At 44.7% G+C, this 17,075-nt stretch overlaps 1 protein-coding gene across 5 annotated transcripts in view; it reads left to right on the top strand.

Moving 5' to 3' along the window:
- Nucleotides 1-17,075, top strand: part of TBC1D8 (TBC1 domain family member 8) — a 119,440-nt gene that overhangs the window by 89,375 nt on the left and 12,990 nt on the right. For all 5 annotated transcript variants that reach the window (XM_040454048.1, XM_040454047.1, XM_040454052.1 and 2 more), the window contains 9 exons: nucleotides 995-1,145; nucleotides 3,905-4,119; nucleotides 5,037-5,154; nucleotides 7,512-7,797; nucleotides 8,545-8,674; nucleotides 8,836-8,934; nucleotides 9,630-9,698; nucleotides 14,611-14,851; nucleotides 15,397-15,462. In XM_040454048.1, coding sequence (XP_040309982.1) covers nucleotides 995-1,145; nucleotides 3,905-4,119; nucleotides 5,037-5,154; nucleotides 7,512-7,797; nucleotides 8,545-8,674; nucleotides 8,836-8,934; nucleotides 9,630-9,698; nucleotides 14,611-14,851; nucleotides 15,397-15,462 — 1,375 coding nt within the window. The remainder of the gene's footprint in view (nucleotides 1-994; nucleotides 1,146-3,904; nucleotides 4,120-5,036; nucleotides 5,155-7,511; nucleotides 7,798-8,544; nucleotides 8,675-8,835; nucleotides 8,935-9,629; nucleotides 9,699-14,610; nucleotides 14,852-15,396; nucleotides 15,463-17,075) is intronic.

The raw sequence follows: 17,075 nt of genomic DNA, 5'->3' as shown, positions 1-17,075 counted from the left end.
AGTTTTACTGGACTGAAGATATTTCTATTACATTTATTTATACTCATCCTCTTTGTAGGGAGAATGTAAGGGCAAGGTTACATACAATAGGGTGAGTGGGCTAGAAATTGTACTCTTAAAAGATATGATGGCTAGAAGGAAGCTGCGTTGGGACCCATGTGCCAGGGGTATCTATGGACGTCTTGCTTAAAAGGCCATCTAGGGATAATTTTTTTTTAAGTTTATTTAGTTTGAGAGAGAGTGTGAGTGCGACAGAGCACGTACGTGCAAGCAGGGTTGGGGCAGAGAGAGAGAGAGGGAGAGAGAGAATCCCAAGCAGGCTCCACACTGTCTGCACAGAGCCTGACAAGGGGCTCAAACCACAAAGCATGGGATCATGACCTGAGCTGAAATCAAGAGTCAGATGCTCATCGGATGGAGCTACCCAGACACCCCCATCTACAGATGATTTTAAAGGATTTTTAGTTGCTTAGAGAAATGGTATCTTTCTTGTTTCTGATGAGAACAATGTAATTTTTTTAGGTTTCAGTTTTTCTTCTGGTTGTGGCAGAGTTCAGGGTAAATTAGGATCCCCACCCACCTCTTGCCCTCATTTGCCCTCTGAGCTGACCTGTGTTTCAGCAGCTGGCTTGCTGTCAACATCCTGAGAAGCTTCCCTAACGTCCCCCACTCCCACCCCTCCCTCCTATCTGCTTTGGGCGACTTGAGTGTTTGTACAAACATATTCTTACGATCAGCTTTGCCAAGAAAATGGCATTTTATTTGTGTAAACCCTCCTGCTGGGCTCTGAACTCCACAAGGGCTGGTACTCTGTTATTCATCTTTACATCCTCTGTGCGTGGAAGTGTTTCAAAAATATTTGCTGACCCAGTTGCCCATTACTGTTGGTTCCTCTGTTAACAGAGGCAACATCCCTCTGCTATGCATTCTGGATGGGCTGTAGTGGAAGATATGGACGGGCTTCTTTGTACATTAACAAAGTTTCCATTTGCAGTCCAGGGAGCAGATAAAAATAAGCCTGTGGAATGACCACTTTGTGGAATATGGCAGAACCGTGTGTATGTTTCGCACAGAGAAGATCCGGAAGCTTGTAGCCATGGGGATCCCTGAGTCTTTACGTGGCAAACTCTGGCTGCTTTTCTCAGGTAAGTGTTTCTGGTATTTTGAGGCCAAAAGTTCTTTCTGGAGCAGAACAGGAACAGAGGCCCAGATCTGAACAATGTATGTGTGCAGGCAAGTCATCCATCTTTAGATTCTTTCTGTGATGTTCCCAGCCCAGAACTTCAGCACTCTTACTGTGTTACCTGTGGGACCTGGGTCAAGTTACCTGAGACCCCTGGGCTGCGATGTTCTCCTTGGTCAATGTGAGATCTGGCTGAAGTGACCTCCTTTCTTTTAAAAGTAATGTTGAGTCTATACATAGTCCTGAGAATTCTGTAAAGAACCTTCTAGAAGGGAAGTATCTCTGTAGGCCATGCATTCTGAAATACACTAAACAAACAAAAATCTGTATGTTGTTCACTTGCAGTGGCATTCAAATAAATCCCCCAGCATACTCTTTTTTTTTTTTTTTTTTAACATTTATTTTTGAGACAGAGAGAGACAGAGCATGAACGGGGGAGGGGCATAGAGAGAGGGAAACACAGAATCAGAAGCAGGCCCCAGGCTCCGAGCCATCAGCCCAGAGCCCGACACGGGGCTCGAACTCACGGACCGTGAGATCGTGACCTGAGCTGAAGTCGGACGCTTAACCGACTGAGCCACCCCGGCGCGCCCCCCCCCCCCCCCCCCCGCCAGCATACTTTCTATTGGTCCCTTGTCTGTTGAAGACACACAGGGTCCCTAAGAGGTACAATTGTGGACATTTTTTCTTCTGCCCACGTCTTCCTCTTATACCACTTGACCCATTCAGTGATGGCCTTGTCTGGCCTCAGGCCCCAGGTGCTGTTTGGTGACACTCACTGATGGGTGCACAGAGACAGGGACCAACTTCTCCAGAGACAGGCTGAGCAGGCGTTTGTCTTTCTCTGCATTGAGTGTGGCTGTTTCATCTGGCTCGGTAGAGGAGGTGGGGCCCTGCGGGCAGGAAGAGAAGGCCCTATTGTCCAGTGGTGTGACTTAGCTGCTCCTTTCAGGGTGCAGTGGGAGGCATGGTGAGGAGGTCCCCTTTCCTTCAGTGGCCTTGCTGCTCTCAGGTCAGCATGGGCCTCCCAGAGGCCGAGCCTGGGCACCTGTACTTTCCCTGTACACTTTTTTTGTTGTTGTTACAAGTTTATTTTTTTTATTTTGAGAGAGAGAGAGAGAGAGGGAGGGAGGGAGGGGCAGAGAGAGATTGAGTTGCGGGCAGAGAGAATCCCAAGCAGGCCCCGCACTGTCAGTGCAGAGCTTGATGTGGGGCTCAAACTCACAAACTGAGATCATGACCTGAAGTCGGGAGCTTAACCGACTGAGCCACCCTGGAGCCCCTCCCTGCACATTTCTTATATTCTTCCCTCATGTCAGCTTCATGCTGACTCTCACCCCACCTTACTCTCTGTCTTCCTTCTTCCCAGTCTCTCCCCCAAATAACCAAGCCCATCCCCTCTCCAGCCCTGGGTGCCCAGATGCACATTTCCTGCTTTCTGACCTACTTGCTGGCATTTATTGATAGGTCTGCTACCACTGCTTACCTTGTCTCACATTCTGAGCCCCCCCACCTGTTGCCTTGTTTCTGCAGCTGCCCACCAAAGACAGGCCTTTTTAAAATTAAAAAATGCCTTCTGTATTTTTGTATCTAATAAAAACAACCCCTACTCAGAGTTGGAAAGAAAATAGAGAGGAACGAGCAAAGAAAGGAACATGACTCATAATCTTACCACCCAATGAGTGACACCTGTTAATGCCACCGGCTTATCGTCTGCCTCTTTAATGAAAATACACACACGTTTTATTTAAAAAAAAAAAAAAGGCTAGTTCATAAAGGGCTGTCTTTCCTTTCAAGCAGTAGTGTTGACAAAAAGATTGCTGTGGTGTTTAGGCTGTTGCGTAATGAGTGACAGCTGTTAGTATTAAGCATTGATGACAGGGGAGTGCTGTAATGGTTGTTTATCAGATGTGATGGGAATCACAGCAGATGGGAGAGTTGAGGAGCATAGTATACTAAACCCAGTCAGAAGTAAAAAACCTTACCTAGCATTTAAAGGCAGAACTGGGCCCTTTCTGCTTGTCCTGCTCTCCTGGGACCTCCCTGTGTGGGGCTGGTCTCAGGACTGGAGCCCCACCTGCCGCTAGCGCCCAAGCAGGACCATTGGCTGGAAGCACAGGTGCCCTGGTGCTGGCTGATAAGGGAATGGGATCCTCATGTGTTATGGATGCCTCACCCCTGATGTCATCTGCCTGTCAGAGGCTTGGGTGGGAGCTCAGCAGTAGGTGGGCTATGCTTGGTCGACCTGCACATCATGATCCCGGCCTCAGACTTTCTTGTTGTTGGCTTGTTGGCTCCTTGATAATTGTGTGATTACTTAAGCATAATTGTACATGTTTCACACATACATGCTCAGTAATTTATTGTTGAGTTAACATATGAAAATTGTGTGTACATCTGTATGTATGAATACACCCACATATCCACTCTTCCTGTTACGAGAGAATACAACTTATTAAAAACATATTAATACAGTTATTTCTAGTATGAGCTGTTTCCCTCTATGTAAGGTTATTCTTAGAAAAGCCACATTATTTCATTTTCTTTCTTTCTTTGTTTTTGGCAGAAATGAAGTCCTTTTGGTTGTGTGTGGTCTCAAAATATTTTATGTCCCTCAAGTAATGAGACCCCATTGAGGTCTTCCGGCAGGACACGCCCCCTCCCCATGTTGATTCTATCCTGGTAATCCACCCCCTTGAAAAATTACTTTTAAATCGTCAGATGCCGTAACTGATCTCGCCTCGCATCCTGGTTACTATGGTAATCTGGTGGAGGAGTCCATGGGAAAATGTTGCCTGGTGACGGAGGAGATAGAACGGGACCTGCACCGTTCCTTACCAGAGCACCCCGCCTTCCAAAATGAAACCGGAATTGCTGCTTTGAGGAGAGTCCTGACGGCTTATGCCCACCGGAACCCTAAAATTGGGTACTGCCAGGTGAGGCGTGCAGTGAGGAGCAGTCTTGTGTTGAGTCCATGTCTTGTGTTGATCTGCTGGGCTTCAGCTCCTGGTGTTCTTGGCTGTCTGGTACTGACTGTTCTGTGAGGGCTCTGTGCTTCGTCCCTTCCCTGAAAGAATGTATCAGATAAGGCTGAAGGAATCATCTTCATATAGTCAAACAGGCTGATTACTTGAAATTAGAAACTTTGCTTGGAGCAAAGAGCAGTGCACATGCTGAGTTGCTGTCCACGGTAGGACAGATTGTCTCCACCACCCCTCCAGGCCTCCGCTGTAGGACGGCACTGATGACCCTTCTGTGGAGCTTTATTTTTCTAGATCTCTACAGAAGTTGTGGGGATTATTTAAAAAAATATCAGTGCCGTTTGGGGAGGAAAAAGATGTTTGGGGTCAGTCCCTTTCCTTCAGGAAGCACAAGTGGAGGTAAGACGTCCTCGGAGCAGTTGCTGAGTTTGCTCGGGAAGTTTACTCAGGGATGTGGTAAAGAAGCACAAAATAAAACTCAGTAAATTAAAACACCCTCCCTCCGGCCCCAGCATGAGATGGGGTTAGAGGCATTTCTGATATTTGAAAATAGAAGACTTTAAACTTTGTTTTCCTGTAAATAAGCAAAATCAGTGTGTGAATGTCTTGTGTGTGTTTGAACATACAGAATGGTTGGATTTGACCTGAGCCTGAGGCTCAGCATTACTAGATGGGGACAGTAACGGGACGATGGCTGGTCACTCAGCCTGGTGTGTCTTGTGGGGACCATGTTGATAATGTGATCATTCCACCTCATGAGTGTCAGTGTGGTTGGGCTGCCCTGGGTCTCTCATCTGCAGTCTGACTTGTGTGGTTTTTAGTATCTGTGTGGCCTGGTCACTAACCGTCCCCTCCTCTGTGAACCCGAGCAGTCCATGAACATCCTGACCTCCGTTTTGCTGCTGTATGCCAAGGAGGAGGAGGCCTTCTGGCTGCTGGTTGCTGTGTGTGAGCGGATGCTCCCCGACTACTTCAACCACCGAGTCATTGGTAATGTGCCTCCTTCCCCTTCCTCCTCGTCCTCTGTGCTTGGGGAGTAGGGACAGAGCCTGGGCCAAGACATGTGTCATCAGTTCTCAGTAAAAAATCCCCTGTGCTGCTCAGCTGGTCTCTGTACAAACCCAGCTTGGCTCTTGAATTTGCACAACTAACCGGTGTAATTCTCTGCACTATTCTAGCAAAATGGTGTAGTGAGGTAACCTGAAAAGAAAATTTCTTAGGCTCAGGAAATAAGTTGAAGACTGAAAACCAGAGAGGTTTTTCCCTGTGGCCTGGAAACGGAGGGTGGTCTTCCTCTCAGTATCCAAGGAGCTCATGCAGACAGATGACCCCTTTCGCCGCGAGGAGAGGAGGCACATGGAGCAGTGCTGGCGACCCTCGAGGCTGGACCTGAAGGGCACACTTGGAAACGCCCCCGTACCCCCACCACTTGCATATGTTGATAGTGAGAAGGTCCATTTGTTGCTGCTGGGCTCTGGGCAGACCCGTGACCCCACAGCTCTCAGGCACACACTTGATACCTTCTTTTCTTCTTACGGCTGATTTGAACTTGCATTATTTTGTGGTCCAGCACCTCCTAGTGGACAAGTGACAGAAAAATTGCCTCTGCTTGGTGATACTCTTAGATACCCTTTCTGGAGGTGGCCTAATATTAGGGTGGCAGCTGTGAGAACAGAAACAAAAGAACGAATTTGAGACAGAATTTGGCAAAGGACTGGATGTAGGAGCAAGGCAGGAAGAAGATGCTTTCTGAAGACTGGTATTCAAAGACCTGAGGGAATGTGATGACCACTGAGAGTAAAGGGGGGGGTTAGCTGGGAAGGAGGTGACCACTTGGTGCCTTTTAGTGGTCTTTCGGTACACTTTAGACTGTCTTTCCTGGTTCCCTTCATGTGCCTGAGTGCTCCCCTTTGTACTTTATGTTGTGGGAGGCAGTTTAACCTTGTACATGGTAGTACAGATTCATCAGACCTCAGGGACATCGGGAGGCAAGTTGCCAAAGCGGTCATCTGTTGATGGTGTTGCAATGGCACAGTTCATACTCCTCGGTGACCAGCAGACTGTCAGTGATAATGTGCACACTGTGTGACCACCACCCAGTGCAGGGTGGAGTATTTCCATAACCCACAAAGTTCCCTTCTGCCCCTTCCCCACCTGTGGCAGGATACTGATTTCCATCACCACAGATTAGTTCAACCCATTCTTGAACTTGGTATAAATGTAATGACAGAGAATGTAATCTCTTTTGTGTCTGGCTTCCTTTGTATAACATGAGGTTGTTGGTGCATCAGTAATTTGTTCCTTCCTATTGCCGAGTAGCCCTTCACTGTACATTTATACCATGATTTGTTTATCCAGTCACCTGTTAGTAGAGATTTGAGTTGCTTCCAGGTTTTTTATTGTAAGTAAAGTTGCAATACACATTCCTGTAGAAGTCTCTTTGTGAATAAAGTTTGTCTGTTTTCTGGAGTATTTACCTAGGAGTAGAATTGCTAGGTCCCAGGTTAGATGTATTTTTAATTTTGTAAGAAACTGTTTTTCAAAGCAAGATATTCTGTAGTCACACATCTCACACCAGCAATGTAGAAGTTCTAGCTGTTCCACATCCCTGTTAGTCCTTGGAATTGTCTTTTTAATTTTTGCCATTCTAGTGGGTAAGAAGGGATCTGTCATGGAGGCTTTAATTTGCCTTTCTTTGATTAAGGATCTTCAACATATTTTTCTGTGCTTCCTGGCCATTTGTTTATTGTCTCCTTACATCTTTTGCCTATTTAAAGAAAAAACTGGTTATTGATGACTAAGTTGCAAGAGTTGTTGTTTTGAATACAAGACCTTTGTCAGGTATTACAAATATTTACATGTATTACAAATATTTTCTGAGTTCACAGTTTGTATTATTATTTTATTGTTTTTTGAAGAACACCAGTCTTTAATTTTCATGAAGTCCAATTTATAACTTTTTCTGTGGCTAGTGCTTTTTTGTGTCCTAAGAAATTTTGCCTTTTTCCTCTATTTTCCTTGAGAAGCTTTATAGTATTAGCTCTTATATTTAGGTCTGTGACACATTTCAGATGTATTTTCTTGTATGATGTGAAGTAGAACTCGAGGTTCTCACCCCCCTCCTCCCTCCCCCCCACAGGTATCCTCTGATTGAGCATTATTTTGTGAAAATACTATCCCCAATGAATTACCCTAGTCAATGTCAAAAATCAGTTAAGTGTGAGTCCTTTTCTGGACTCCAGTTTGGTTTCATAGTTCTGATCATCTCAGATTAGTTTCAGTTTCAGGCTAACTTTAGAAAGTGTGACTCCCTGCCCAACCAAGTCTCCATGGCCTGCCTTTTCCAGGGGCCCAGGTAGACCAGTCAGTCTTTGAGGAGCTCATCAAGGAGCACCTCCCCGAGCTGGCGGAGCACATGAACGACCTCTCAGCCCTAGCGTCCATCTCTCTCTCGTGGTTCCTGACTCTGTTCCTCAGCATTATGCCTCTGGAGAGCGCGGTGAGCGTTGTGGATTGCTTCTTCTACGATGGGATCAAAGCCATTTTCCAGCTGGGGCTGGCCGTGCTGGAAGCCAACGCTGAGGGCCTGTGCAGCAGCAAGGACGATGGCCAGGCCCTCATGGTCCTCAGCAGGTGGGCTCATGGGGGGTGAGGCGGGCAGCCGAGGGCTCTGCCAGACAGATGATGGGTAAAGGCAGCAGCAGGTGCCCAGCAGGGCCGTCATTGTGGAATTTTTCCTTCCACTCTGCCACTTGTCATCCTATCAGGTGGCACTGTTGGCTGTGTGTGGTGAAAAGCGCCATCTTCCCCACTCCTCTCCAGCTGGTGAGAGGGTACAGGAGGAGAGTGGGCTCTCAGCGCTTTTCTCTGAGGAGATACACACTCAGAGTGGCCTTGAATGGGGCAGGTGGGCACTAGGAAATGGTGGTCTCGGGCAGCTAGCTGGAGGTTTCAGACATTTGATGTGCAGGGGCTGGTGTGTTACAGTGAAAGAAAAGCCCCATGAGGCTGACGACTGGAACCTGGGTTTCTTGGAGCTGAGGGCAAGGTGAAAGACAGATGAGAGTTTCCCTTTCAGAACGCTGTGGAAGCTTGCAATTGCACGTATGCACAGAACTTTGTATTGACTTCCAGAGAGTTCCCGATCTCTGCAAACCCACCCATGGAGCCCAGATCAACAAGTCTGGCATTAGGGATGTCTCCTTTTCTCTAAAGGAGCACAGTGGTTGCTACCTTGCCCTCCTCCCAGTGTTTGAAGACAAATGAACTCTGTTTGAAAGTGCTCTGAGATGTCTCACGGCCCCTGTGAAGGTAGTGGGTGTGGTGTGGTGCTCAGGTGAGAGGGGAAACCAGTGCTTCAAAGGTGGGTTGTGTGCTCAGGTTTCTAGATCACATTAAGAATGAGGACAGCCCCGGACCCTCAGTCGGCAGCCACCATGCCTTTTTTTCTGATGACCAGGAGCCCTACCCTGTGACTGACATTGCCGACCTGATCCGGGACTCCTATGAGGTAACTGGACCTGGCCCCATCCCCACCCTCGCCCTCTTGGAAACTTGCTCAAGTGGGTTGCTCAGGTGGGTTTTGAGGGAGGTTCCCTGACTACTACTACTTTCCTCTGTTTGTATGCAAAAAGGGATTCTGTGCATGAGTGACTCTCTGTTTCTCTGCAGAAATTTGGAGACCAGTCTGTGGAGCAGATTGAGCACCTGCGCTGTAAGCACAGGATCAGGGTTCTCCAAGGCCATGAAGATACCACAAAGCAGAATGTGGTGAGTCAAGGGTTATCAGAATGGCAGTCAGGCACTAACCTGAGCTCTGGTCTCGTGTTGGTCTCATAAGAATGCCAGCTTTTGGGGTGCCTGCCTGGCTCAGTCAGAAGAGCCTGCGACTCTTGATCTCAGGGTCATGAGTTCAAGCCCCACATTAGGTGTAGAGATTACTAAAAAGAAATACATAAACTTAATGCCAGCTTTGTACCCACCCCCCATTGAATTAGAATGACCTGGTATAGAAACAGCAGAGGTTCTCAAGTCAGACTGTGAGCAGTTTAACCACCGTGAGCCCCAGCTTACCCGGTTGTAAAATGAGGATACTAATACCCAGCATCTGGGATTAAATGAAGTCTGATATATAAAATGCCTAGCACAGAAGGCCTGCAGTGTTCGTTGTTATTCAGGCGGAACTTCCTGCCCAAGCCCCGTCTTTGCTAGAGTTTGACTTCTGTCAGAACCTACACATTTGTCCTGAGGCACTGATGTGTGATTTGGAAAGGTTGAGGGTAAACACCTTGAGAAAGTTACCATATGGTGATCTTTGCGTCAGAGAGGAACAGGCTGCTCTGGTAGACGGGACTGGCGTCTGGCGTCCCCTCGCCCCCCTACGAGCAAGAAGAGCCCCCTGTGCCTCCGATCCTCCTAGGTGCTGGCACAGAACTCACTCCATTGCTGTTCATTCTTCTTTCAAGCTCCGCGTTGTTACCCCAGAAGTCTCCATTCTTCCTGAAGACCTGGAAGAACTCTATGACTTATTCAAGGTAGGAAACTCTGGGCAAATGGGGGAGTGAAAGGCCAAGCCCATGTTGTTGGCCTGCCGGGGTGGGTGGGTGAGCACGTGGAAGCTGCGGAGTCTGCCACGCGCCTGTTCAGTGGCAGCAGAGGCCAGAGCTGCCCCACTTGCTGGCTCCATCTTCTCCTCGCCTGCCTGCGGCTCACACACGAGAGCTGTGCTCTGCCGAGGGCCTTGGGTGCCGGTAACCCATTCTTCACGGTTCTCCATGGAGTTCCCAGGCCTGAGTACGTGGAACAGTGACCATTACTATCATCACCACCTCCTATGCTTTGTAATGACTCCTACTCCCATCCGTAATACATGTTGACATATTTTGATATTTGGCTTTATAGAGCACGTTCCTTTATACTTGACTTGCCCTTGATACTCTTACTAGCACTTTTCCATGTTGCCACATAGTCTTACTCATTTTAAAATGACCTTAGAGTCTATCATTGACGATACTAAATATACTAAACCGTATTTCTAATATTTGGATATTGAGGTAGATATCCAGATCTTGCTACTTAAATCACGCAGCAGAGAAAATTTTCCATAACCCTGCTAGAACTGTCCTTGCTTGAAACAGCAGATGAAAATGGGGAAGACAGGCAGGATTTAGGTGACCCACACCTGACACTATGGCAGTGAAGGGGGAGAAAGGACAGTTGGAGGAAGCAAGTCTGGAGTCTGGCTTCCAGAACCCTTCCTGGTGGGGACTCTGAGCTGCTGTCCTTCCTGAACTCAGATTGTCAAACTGATGGAAATAGTACTAAGCTACACGTCAGGTGCTTCTAAGCAGAGCAGTAGAGGTGGTCTGAACCTTGTGCACATCTGTCGTGGCATATTTGCCTGCAGTCACTGAAATGGCTGTTGGCCTAGAGTCCTGGCACCCTCGTTCCTAGTGAGCAGGATGTATAGGGAGGACTTCTCAGATCCGTGTCTTCTATGAACATCCCCTGTCTTCAAGTTTGATAGTTTCCTCTGTTGAGAAGAGAAAATATGAAGTCAAAGGTTACTGGTGTCCCAAGCCCCCACCTCTCTTCGACTTTCAAGGAGGAAAAATAAGGAATACTAGAAACATAAAGACAGGTAGACAAGTGTGTTGTTTAGCGTGAAAGTATTTCGTTTATTTAAGGCTAACTGTTCTCAGTCTAAGACCTGACACAAATCTGAATTTATATAATTTAAAAGACTGGTTTAAATGAGTAAAAGTCATTAAATACTAGCCATGTTCATCTTTAATACAAAGAGTATTTAAAGAAGGTAGAGCTGTTTTCCTATTTCTGTCTTTCCTGTGAACGATGTGTTTGGTACTTAATGAAATTTTATTTGTAGTTAGCTTTCCAACTCTTAGGACTAACTACAAATAGAAACTTAAGAACTATAAATACAAAATATTTTTTAAGATACACTTCCAAAGGAAATTGCAGGAAAATAGCATGATAATCATGGTGTCTGATTGCGTTGTACAGCACTTTTATGTACTCGCTCCAGTGCTTCTGGGCCCAGAGTCTGCATGTGCCCCACCACGTAAGAGCCCTGTCAGACTGTCCTTTCTCTCCATGCTTCTGGCCTTCTCTGAATTCCCTTGGCTTTCGTAGCCCGACGTCATGTGTCATAATACTTGCCTAAGTACTGTGTGGGGTATAATGTTCTCTAGTTGGGTTTTACATACACCTCTGGTCTTTTCAGTCAGAATTTCATTTTCTCAGGGAAAGGTTCACCTAGAGATACCCTTCCATTGCTTTATAAATACATGATAGGTTATTAATAAGGAGTCTGTTCCATAACTTCACTGCATCCTTCCCTAAGCCTGGAATGAATGGGCATGATCCTTCTGTGTTAACAAGCAGTAGCTCTGACTGTCTTCATTACATACTCTTTCCTATTCAAGATGAACCATGTGGTTGATACTTAATGAAATCTATTTTTATTGGTAATTTAAAGCAGTTTTTTAAGGTTTGAATGCAGTTTTTTTCTTTTAGTTTTATTGATATGACCAGCATCCAGCACTGTAAGTTTAAAGCATGCAGCATGACGACTTGACTTACGTATATTGTCAGGTGATTACTACAGTAAGCTTAAGAATTATTTTTCCTTGTGATGAGAACTTTGGGATCCACTCTCTTAGCAACTTTCAAGTATACCATATAGCCCTTAACTATAGTCGTCACGTCATACATTACATCCCTAGTGCTTCTTATAACTGGAAATTTGTACCTTCTGGCCACTTCACCCAGTTCCCCCACTCCTCACCCCAGCCTCGGAGAACCACAAGTCTGATTTCTTTTTCCGAGTTTGGCATTTTGTTTTTAGATTCCACATAAGATTGAGATCAATACAATATTTTTCTTTTTTTTCCTGCCTGATTTATTTCACTTCACATCATGCCTTCATGGTCCATCCGTGTTGTAAAGCAGTCTTTCAAATTATATAAATTCAGATTTGTGATGTCTGTCTCCTATTCTCTCAAATTGAGAACAGTATCATTAATCTTACCCCCAGTAAGATGTGAACAATATAATACAAACTTGGTGTCACAGAATATTTCTGGAAACACCAAAGACCTGAAAAACAGTTATTTATGTATTCCATAAACCTGCTCTTATTAATGATCTGTTAAATTCATTCACTCTTGAATGAATTATCAGGCTGTTTAATAATATTTGGGAGCCAAAATTTAATTTTGGCTCAGGTCATGATCTCCTGATTTGTGGGTTTGAGCCCCATAGTGGGCTCTGCACTGGCAGCATAGAGTCTGCTTGAGATTCTCCCTCCCTCTCTCTCTCTCTCTCTCTCTCTCTCTGCCCACCCACCCCCCCCTTGCTCTTGCTCTTTCTTACTCAAAATAAATAAACTTTTAAAAGTTTATTTGGTCTCTTTAATATTTTACTTGCTCCCATATTCTGGTTAAGACTTATTTTCAACTTTTAATTAAAAATCACAAAACAAAGAAAATAAAATTATACCTATTCTTCCCATAAAAAAAAAAAAAGAAGAAACTTTTAAGCAAAAATGAAAGGGTCTCATCCTGTCTCCACCTGCAGTCCTACCCTTGTACAGGTAATTCCTATTAACAAATTGGTGAGTATCTTTCCTGATTTTTTTTCCCTTTTATACTATGTCTCTCTCTCTCTCTCTCTCTCTCTCTCTCTCTCTCTCTCTCTCTCTCACACACACACACACACACACACACACACACACACACACACACATTTTTTCCCACACATAACAGATTATGCTACATGTTAGCCTGCAGTTTTTTTATCATGGATATTTTTATAGATAATATATACAGATCTTTTCTCATGTAAAAAATAGCTGTATAGTTGCGGAGCACATGGGTGGCTCAGTTTAGCATCCCACCAGCTCAGGTCATGATCTCACAGTTCGTGAGTGCGAGCCTCACATTGGGCTCTGTGCTGACAGCTCAGAGTCTGGAACCTGTTTTGGAGTCTGTGTCTCCCTCTCTCCCCCTCCCCCACTCACATTGTCTCTGTCTCTCTCAAACATAAATAAAAACATTAAAAAATTTTTTTAAATAGCTGTACAGTTTCACCGTAGGGTTGAACCATAATTTACTTAACCATTTACCTATCGAGAGGCATTGAAGTTTCCAGTTTTTTGCTGCTTTATAAACTGCTGCCCTGAGCTCTCTGTGCCTTTATCTGGACACCGGTGCTGCAGTTTCTGTAGGATGAGTTCGTCAGGGATACACAAACCAAACTGTAGCCTGTATTGCTAAAGTGTTTTTGATTTTTTCAAAATTCAGTTCCACTAATGAGGTCCAACAGTGCCAAGTCCTTGGTTTGCTTATTGTAATTGTTTTCTTGGCAGGATTCTGTGGGTGTTTAGCATCACAGGATGCACAAATGTACATGGAATTTCATAGTATGTCTGGGGCTTTTAGGAATGGAAATTCATTAGACCTTTGTTTCACACTGAAAAGTTCCTGTGGCATCTTTCACAATTCTACAAAGACTATTTGAAGAATTCGGCTGCCAACCAACACAACAGTAAAATTAGAAATGGCATTTTGGTTTTCATCCAAGGATATGTGCTTGCGTACTACAGCATCCACACTTGTGTCTGTGCCACTCTTACAGGTGGAGGGCAGTGAAATTGTGAAGAACCCTGCAGTTACTGGGAGCCATTTCTATGAGTCGAGATGCCCCAGGAGGTGATTTCGTATGGGTGTAAAAGATGGTCCTAAAGAGGCGAGCCTCAGGGACAGGGCCAGTTTTGATTGCTGTAGTTGTTGGTATAGTCCTAAGACTTTGAGTCCCTTTTTTTTTTTTTTTTCTGGTTTTTTTGAATTGTTAATATAGTCATTTGGTTCAAAATTCAAAACCTGTAAGCAAGTATGCAGTAAAAGGACTTGGTTCTACATTGGGGTCCCCACCCGTTTTCCCTCCTGACAGGCAACCCATGCTACTGGTTTCTGCTGTATTCTGTAGACTTGTTCAGTTAGTGCTTTGTCATTTCCAGGTGTGATTTTATGAGACAATAGAATAAAAATTAGGTCTCCTAGAATTAACACTATGGCAGCTAAAGTACACACTGAAAAAATGGTTAAAATGGTTAAAACGGTAAATTTTGCTAGGTGTAGTTTGCCATCATGAAAAAAGTAACCTTAGAAAAAGAGGTCAAAATTACATATTCATGTGGGTAAGAAGTACAAGAAGGTAACAAGGGAAATGTTTTACATGTCTGGTTAGAGTAATGAGATTGCAAGTGCTTTAATTTTTTCACTTGTGTTATAATATTGCTTATTCAATACATATTTTCCAAGGCCAGGTGAGTCCTGAGAGAGGGCTGTGTGGACCGTGGCTTGTAAGCGTGCGGGCTCCTCCAGGGACCACCATCTCTCAAAGATCCCTCTCTCTTGTTTTAAGAGAGAACACATGATGAGCTGCTACTGGGAGCAGCCCAGGCCGGTGGCCCCACGCCATGACCCCAGCAGGCCCTATGCAGAGCAGTACCGCATAGACGTCCGGCAGTTTACACACCTGTTTCAGCTTGTCTCGCCCTGGACCTGTGGGGCCCACACGGAGATCCTCGCTGAAAGGACTTTCAGGCTCCTGGATGACAACATGGATCATCTGATCGAATTCAGAGCATTTGTGAGCTGTCTCGGTAGGACTCTTTGGGTCTTCACCGTGGCAAGTTAATTTGGGACGGGAGTCCATGAACACAAGACAAGGTGGACTGTGGAGCAGGCAGACCCACACGATCAAATGTATTTGGGCACGGGCCTGACATGATTTTGTGATTTTAGAAACCACTCTGCAGGCTCCTCTCATGTCTAATTTTATGCTTCCTTAAGGAGGGTGAGAAGGGCCCACACTGTCAACATACAAGGTCATTGCCCTTGTTCTCCTCCGGTACCCAGGGTGTGGTGGTGGCTTGTTAGGAGCCACGTTCCTAAGCCTTGCACAAAAAATTAAAATCTTTCAGACTGTGTGAGGCCAGAGTTCACGAGGTTATCTTGCCGGTCAGTAGTGACCAATTGCTACCTTTTACATTTTCATTTCAAACATAGTGTGTCTGGGGATAGCGGCAACGAGGTATTGGGTCAATAAGTATTGACCTTACTAAGTTCTCTCTCCACAGTGAGTTTGTGTCATGACAAATGTACTTTAACCATTTGCATATACTCAGTCTCTTTTCTGTTTTTGCAGATGTTATGTATAATGGAGAAATGAATGAGAAAATTAAGCTGTTGTATAGACTTCATATCCCTCCAGGTAAGAAATACTAAGGAAAAAATTTAGGCTCTGTTCTGCTTTGACACAGAGAAGCTTTGGGCATGACTCTGAAGTTCTCATTTAAAATTTCATTTAGACTTGAGTCCACAGATGTTTCTGGTTTGGGGTTACTGGTAACAGATTTTCAGTACTGTACTGTATGGCCTATGGTAGTGGTTCCCAAACTTCAGCATGCATCAGAATCAGCTGGAGGGCTTGTTAAAACACTGGTTCCTGGGCCCCACTCCAGAGTTTCCGACTCACTAGTTCTGAAGACAACATGCTGGGAACTGCTGGTCTTTGGAATGTGTGGGGCAGCAGACCCTGGTTGCCTTAATAGATGGTTATTTTAGCCTACTCTTTTGAAGGACCGTATCATTTTTCCAGCAGGTAAGACCCCACTTCTCTCAAGTTTAAGCAGTGGTAACCAGTAACAAAGAAATCAGTTTTGATACCTATGGGGTATTACGTGGCTTTAACCGTAACGTATTCCTTGGATTTTTGAAACTCATAGAGGTGGGTTAGTAATGCCAAGATGGTTTCTGGACCCAGGGCCATATGGTTCTGGTGTTGGATGGGGCTCTGACAGGACATCCCAACGAGGGAGACTAGGAAGGGGGTTTTTAGGGCCATGAGATCCTGGTGCCTTTTACAACTAACACCTCTACAAAAGTTGGAAATGTGGGTGGACATAATTTGTGGGGTTTTTGGGTACACTTCCTGAATTGAGCCATTACTGAACTGGCATATAATATATGCTCTACAGTATCCCCAGGGAACATTCTGTAGCAGCCACCCAGCTCCTCCTCCACCTCCCCACAGGCTCATTATTATTTTACTGCAAATGGCTTAGCATCAGTGAAGTTTTTTGCCTTTTATGCCAGTATAAGTTAGTGACTTTTGTTCTTGAATTTGCCTTTATTTTTCACAAATGTATTCCTACTAACATAGAAGACGTGCATAATTATTCCCTTATTATCATTGCTGTCACTCTTTTCACAATCATCTGTATCTAGTATTGCTAAATAGGACATGCGATTGATTGTATTTCATTCATTTATTTCATCTTAATTTTTAAATAAGCATTTTATTTTGGGATAATTTTAAATTTACAGAAAAGTTGCAAAGATAGTCATGATGGAGTTCTCATTTTTTAAATATCTTTTAAGTGTTTTAAAGTTGTTTTATTTTTATTGCAGTATAGTTAACATAGGGTTTTTAGTTTCAGGTGTACAATATAGTGATTCAACACTTCTATACATTACTCAGTGCTCATCACAACAAGTGCACTCCTTAATCCCCATCACAGATTTCACCCATCTCCCTCCCCCACTCCTGGCACCCATGAGTTTGTTCTCTGTAGTTAAGAGTCTGTCTATTGGTTTTCTCTTTTTTTCCCCCTTTGCTTGTTTGTTTTGTTTCTTAAATTCCACATATGCGTGAAATCATATGGTACTTGTCTTTCTCTGACAGACTTATTTCACTTAGTATTATACTCTCTAACTCCATCCATGTTGTTGAAATGGCAAGATTTCATTCTTTCTTATAGCTGAGTAATATTCCATTTGTGTGTGTGTGTGTGTGTGTGTGTGTGTGTGTGTGTGTGTGTGTGT

The sequence above is a fragment of the Herpailurus yagouaroundi genome, unplaced genomic scaffold (assembly GCF_014898765.1).
Source record: "Herpailurus yagouaroundi ecotype Mexico unplaced genomic scaffold, PumYag 210, whole genome shotgun sequence".
NCBI classification, from domain to species: Eukaryota; Metazoa; Chordata; class Mammalia; order Carnivora; family Felidae; genus Herpailurus; species Herpailurus yagouaroundi.
Note: the sequence above shows the minus strand (reverse complement) of the source record. Positions and strands in the feature narration are given on the sequence as shown.